This window comes from Telmatherina bonti (genome assembly GCF_933228915.1).
Source record: "Telmatherina bonti genome assembly, chromosome: 8".
Taxonomy (NCBI): domain Eukaryota; kingdom Metazoa; phylum Chordata; class Actinopteri; order Atheriniformes; family Telmatherinidae; genus Telmatherina; species Telmatherina bonti.
Window position 1 is genome coordinate 22,663,804 of NC_136626.1, and position 6,268 is coordinate 22,670,071.

General features: G+C 41.1%; 1 protein-coding gene across 1 annotated transcript; it reads right to left on the reverse strand.

Moving 5' to 3' along the window:
* Positions 1-243: 243 nt before the first annotated feature.
* On the reverse strand, positions 244-3,160 carry loxl5a (lysyl oxidase-like 5a; the record flags this gene model as incomplete). The annotated part of the gene is made up of 6 exons (XM_079245640.1): positions 244-363; positions 451-546; positions 714-870; positions 1,094-1,231; positions 1,783-1,891; positions 2,197-3,160. 6 exons carry the CDS (start codon positions 3,158-3,160, stop codon positions 244-246), a joined length of 1,584 nt encoding a protein of 527 aa, XP_079101766.1.
* Positions 3,161-6,268: the final 3,108 nt, after the last annotated feature.

The window sequence follows — 6,268 nt, forward strand, 5'->3', positions numbered from 1 at the left end:
GTAATCCAACTTTACTTTTTCCGGCTGGCTGGAGCTACGACACATCAAATGACATAAATAAAAAGAATAGTCATGACAAACAGAGTAGCAGCTGTACATTACCAGCAAAAAGAAGCTATTTAGTTCATGTTATTGTATGAAACTTTCAGTCTTCAGCAGGTCAGCTCCTGTAAAATAGAGTTAGAATGAGTGGAGCCCTTTTGATGTAATTTATTAGAAAAAGTGAAAACAGCATGTGCTGACTTACACAACAATCCTGCAGTTTCTTGCTTGGACATAGCTTCCAGTGTACCTGATGTCACATCTCAACTCATTGTTGGAGAAATCAGACTCCTGGACCAGTTGAGACGGATTCACTGTTACCTGGAAAAAAGTTAAGATCTTTTCATATGGTTCTAGTTTAATTAAATCATTGCCGGATAAATAAGTTAGTTATTATTGGAATCCCACCTTTAGGATGTAGTTGCCAGGTGGTACATCAGTGATGTCGATCCACTGGCAGTCGATGTTGGCATGATAAGTATCATAGCAACCAGGACCAAGCCCCTGAAAAAACAAAAATAAAACAACAAAAAAAACGTATTTAAATGATTCATTTCCTACATCAATCTGCTTATTTTCAGTTTTGTTGTACGAAAAGTATCAACACACAGCCTTAAATAGCGGGCCAAAGCTGAAGCAAACACATTATGAAAGAGCAAGAGTAGACTGACTTGAGTGTGAGCAGTGCATGCAAAGCGCCGTCGTACTCCTGGGTCACATGATGTGTCTTCCAGACAGAAGCTGGCTTTGTGTCCTTCAGCAACTTTTTGACCAGTGGTGACATCCAGCAAATCGTAGTTACTAAATGCTTCCATACTGTGGTAATGCCTGTATAGATAGATAAATTATTATTATGACACAACAGCAGTTTATGAAAACAACACTTGAAGGCAACATAGAAAAATTCTTAATCTTCTCACATCAACTTTCTTTTAATTCTTAAATTCTTTTAAGACTTTTTAATGCTTTAGCTGGTACCTTAAACCTCGATGTTCCCATAATCTGCAAACATCAGTTTGTGTTATTATGGATATTCTAGCAGTGAACTCACTGGTGACAGCTATGCCATTCCCATTCATGTCTGGGTTTCATTGGGAGGAAGTCTGCAGTTCCTTGATTCTTGACTCGCTGTGGGAACCGCAGCAGTACTCTGTAATCCAGATCACTCACACTTGGATGATATGCAGACCTGCAGGAAAAGGAAACACGAGAGTAGCCAACATTACCTCCAAAGTCTGAGAGTGTAGCTGGAATGTGTGCAGAAGTACTCAATAGGTACACTACACTCTACGCAACGTACACCGCACAAAAAACCCTCTCCTGCTCATTGACCTCAGCAGATATGGTGATTTACTGCAGAGGCGTGTTGTGATCTTGCTATGCTTTTCCTGGTTTTTTTTGTTTTGTTTTTTATTTTTTTACTTGACAAGGACTCCGCTCAGATCAGAGGAAGGAATCTCTGACAGCTGCCATGTGCCACTTTGCCACTCAGCTTTAGCATCCAGTCAGATGAAGACTATAGTCTTCATCCTCCAGTAGGATGTTAGTTATAACATCCTTATGTGGCACCTACAAAGGAATAATTACCTTTGCTTTCTTGTCATATTTGCAAGCACCGCCTAGTGATTTATATTTTTCACTTAGTAAAAAGTGTAGTAAAACGTTCATCTGAAGAAAATTCGCCTATCTTCCCCTGAATGGTGGATTATTAGCAGATTTAGGTCAAATAAAGCTGTGCACCTGGAGAGGCAGTTCTCCTCAGCAGCACAGCGAAGCGCATACATCTGTACTCTCTGGATGTAAGAGGCTGCTTGGATGTAGTATGGGTCAGGTATCAGATCTGGCAGACCTGTAGAAAAAAAATATACATGTCAACTGATATGTGACTGGATTTAAACGGTATAAATCACCAAATACAAACGATCTTCTACATTTAAGTCATTGATGTGATTAATCGAAATATTAATGATCAACATTGTCAGATATCAAAACCTATTTCTGCTCATAATAATCAAACAGCTTCAAATCTTTATAGACGAGCTGCGATTGTTCCTTTTTATGTGTGTTGTATATGTTTAGCAAAATAATTAATGTTTTTTGTTTTGTTTTGTTTTTTGTTAAAATGTGTATCCAAATCACATCCGCCTGCCTCACCGTTGTGGAAGAACCTGGTGCCGTAGCCTGTTCCGGGGGGGCCGGGCGCGGTCTGCCTGTTCCTGTAGTCTGGTGGGTAAACATTATAGAAAACAGAGTTCCTGTGATGGATGCTGTGGGGATCTCGTGGGTCACCGGTATCTGTTGCATCTACACTTCTACGAGGAGATTGTATGTCCACGGTGTTGCTGGACTGCTGTACTGTGGGAGAGTCATGAGGTTCTGGAGAGACTCTGGTAAGTGAGCGCACTCTTTGCGCGACCCGGCGATCTCCTGAGATGGCCCCCGGTGGGACTCCACGCGTGTTCCCACCGTCCTCAGTCAAAGTGACCAATAAAGATGTGGCAGGCGAGTCAGGGCTCCCGGGATGCACCCTGTCCAGACGGCTGTGCGTTAATTCTTGGGTTCTTACCAGTGACACATTGTGCTGTTGTGCGCCAAAGTCATCTCCAGGTGCACTCCTGCCTCCTCGTGGGACCCCACTGCCGGAGAACTCTTGAATAGAAGTCCCATTAGATGGTACCTGGTTTGCGCCGTAGCTCACAGTTCTGAGGGTTTCCATGCGTGGAGGGGACCTATGTACACTTGGCCGCAGCGCAGCGAGCATGTACTGATCTGCATCAGTACCCAGAACCGCCGTATCCATTTGATTGTGGTCGTTTTGGTGACCCCTGACTGCGCCTTCCACGTTAACAGATCTGGTTCTGGTGGATCTACTGAGCGCAACAGGCGGGTTAACTTGGTTGAAGTGGTTTTTTGTTGTCAGCAATAGTTGGGTGCGTCTCCTGCTCTGTGACGGTAAACGATACTGAGCCCCAGTGCTCAGTAAACTGTAAACCTGCCCGTTATTCTCCCACTGAATCCGGTGTCTCCACGGACCGACACGCGTGCGTACATGATGCTGACAAGTGCCAAAGGACACCAGAACATATAAGCTAATTAAAACATAGTCAAACTTCTCCATAGCTTACTGGAATTTTGCCTCTAACTGGTAAGCTCCAAGACAGACATTAGCGACGAACAACTTGACTTGACTTGGACCTGAGTGGTGAGATGGTGTTTTAATTATGATGGACTTCGTCACGCAGTTGCGCAAAGCATCACCAGCAGGAGGGGGGCTTGGTTTGGTTTGGGAGAGGTTTTCCGTCTGCAGTGTGTGCTGAAACTGTAACAAATGCCCAAAGAGAAGCCACAAAATTGATCATGTGTGAGTTTAAGAACTTTATGTCAATTTAAAAATAACCCAGAGGAACTGTGGGAAATGAATCTCGCCAAAACCAGTCAACTTGCTTTATTCTACTTGAAAAGTTGCGCAATGACTCACGAAGTTTTTTCTTTTCTTTTGTTTCAGATGTGATTTCATATGGATTGTGTTTTGCATCAAGAACAGGATGTGATTACCTGGGCAGTTGTTTCATACATCTTATATTTATTACGACACAAATAATAAAAGACTATTCTGGACTGTAGACAGGCTATAAAACGACAAGAATTTTGATATGGAATTTAATGCCCCTACTATGATGGCACATTGTGCACAATGCGCATTTCCAGAGGAGACAACTCAGGGACTGATCAGTGACTGTGCTGATGGTGACCTCTTCACCACTGGATGGCAGTGCATCCTCACAGACAGACAGACAGATCTCCTCTGCCTAATTTAACTTCATGTGAACAAAATATCTATAATTTTACACGTTTTGAAGAGTCATGAGTCCCAGAATTATTAATGGAAAGAAAAACTATATTTGCTTTAGCCAGTTATTATGAGCCATTTTTATTTTTTTACTTGTCAAGGTTACACCAATGCTAGTCCAAGGTTAAATGTATGAATTTATAGTCCAGATAGAAGTGTAAAGGCGTGGTTTTAAAACTACTTCCTGTATCTGCCATCAGATTATTTCTAAAAGTGAGTTAGCAGCTTTTCATAGTTGTTAAAGTTTAAAGTACGGTTCATTAAAGGAGTACATAGTTATTTTTTTAGTTTGTTTTTTTTTTAATATTGAAAATCTTACATACTCCACCTTTAAAGAGAAGCATAGAGAAATGGCCTGGATGAGTTAGATTTGATTTACTGTGCTTTTTTATTTATTTATTATTATTACAACAACTCCCTTTGAAAAATCTTTTAAGGTATAGACCTATCTTTAAGTATGATTAATGAGAAATATATCTCAGTGATTTATCAGACAACTAACAAATTTTGTTCCTCTCAGATGTCAAATATTCTAACAAGAATAAGCCATCTGATATATTACATAATCTGACTTCCAGAGCCTCATGGTAAACACGTTGGGAACTATGAGCATGTGCAAGTCCAAGACTCAGCCTTGTCTTCCCCGCCCCCCATTCTCAGTCATACTGGCTGCTCAGACGTGCAGAAAGACAGGTAACCTGCAGCCCTGAGAGAACAGTAACAAAGTCAACAAGCACACTGAGCATTCAGTAAGGTCAAAGTGCATAAAATCTCTTTTATGCTTCTTTGCAAAAGCATCACAAAAATACCTCAACCCACACACATGGGAAGCACATGCCAGCTTTCAGCAGCTTAAGCATGAATCCACAAGCAAGTGCGAAAATGACAGTAACAGGAGTATGTGTGAATATGTTCAAGTGCAACATGTGGAACATGATTGCAGGGTGGAGGTCAAGCAGGGAGCATCCAGGATGGTGTTATTTCTCCAGACAGCTTCTCCCTCTCAACTACTCTTCTTCACGATCTAAGTCTTTTACATAGAAAATTTCAACACACACACACACACACACTTCACGACTTTTTTCTTTCTTTCTTTCTTTTTTTTTTTCTTCAAAGCCCAGTAAACACAAAGTAGTAAATGCATCCTGGAGTCTTGATGTGCAGGAAACTTGAGATTGTTCCAACCTAACCTGTTCACCATGTTAGCACTGTTGATGGAGGTGTTTCAAGTCAGATGATCCATACAAGCTGTGAACTAACAAGGCCGGGTTTGTTCAGGAAAATGTCTAGACTGAGTTTATTTTAGCTATAAAGCAGCTTGGGATAATGAAGCCACTGTTTCACACTTGCCCTTTTGTGTGTGTTAAAACCATGATTTGCTGAGTGTGTTTATGTAGTCTACAACCCTGACACACATCATGGGCTGCTAGAGAATAATTGCATCTGTGCATCATTAACATAGAATTTTAGAAAATGATCTAAAAAGCACAGAAAGTTTGTCTTGTGTAATCTGAAATACCTGATCTGTGCCCTGGGATGTTTTCCCTGGTTCACCTCTGTCCTCGCAATCATCAAGCATACTGTTGTCATTTTTAGCACCACTAGTCCAGACCAGTGTGGTTCAGTCCACAACCACCTGTTAGGGCGTCACAACAATCACCTTGTCACTCCATTTCCATATGACAGGCACATGACACATTATATCCATCTACAGCAGATGTCAACATGAGCTAAAAGAAAAGCTGTTACTGTAATAGGTGTCAGCAAAAGGTTGGTATGACTCAGTCCTATTAAAATTCTGTTAATCATCTTCATCAATGCAAAGCTGCATGAGGAATACAAGAAGAAATGTAAAAGGAACGATTAATCAGTTTGTATATTTATAACTGAGAAACATTGTCCAGAAATGTTGCAGATGTAGTAGAAACAATCCCTAAAAACAAATTTCAAACTGATGTTGATATCCAAATGTTCCCTCAATCAAATAATCATTGAACTTCTACCCACTTTCGAAAAGTGGATACCTAAAATACACCCATTACCTGACCTGCTCTGTACTTAGCATTGGTGTTATAAACCGAGCCCATAGCAGCTACTCAGTGGTTCCTTCAGGGAAATGGCAAATTATTTTCATCTAATGGTGTGTATGGAAATATAAGTGAGAGCAGCACGTGCATTGGGACTCATGTGCTATATGTAGCGCTAATAAAGTCCTCATAGCCTAAATCTTGTGGTTAGTCTATGACCCACTCAGGCATCTGCTTGAGGCAATCTGGGATAGCTGTTTCAGGTGCACAATGCTGGAAATGTTTAAGAGGCAAGACATCCAGCAGCACATCGAGAGTGTCCTGTCTCAAAAATGGAAGCAGAGTTACA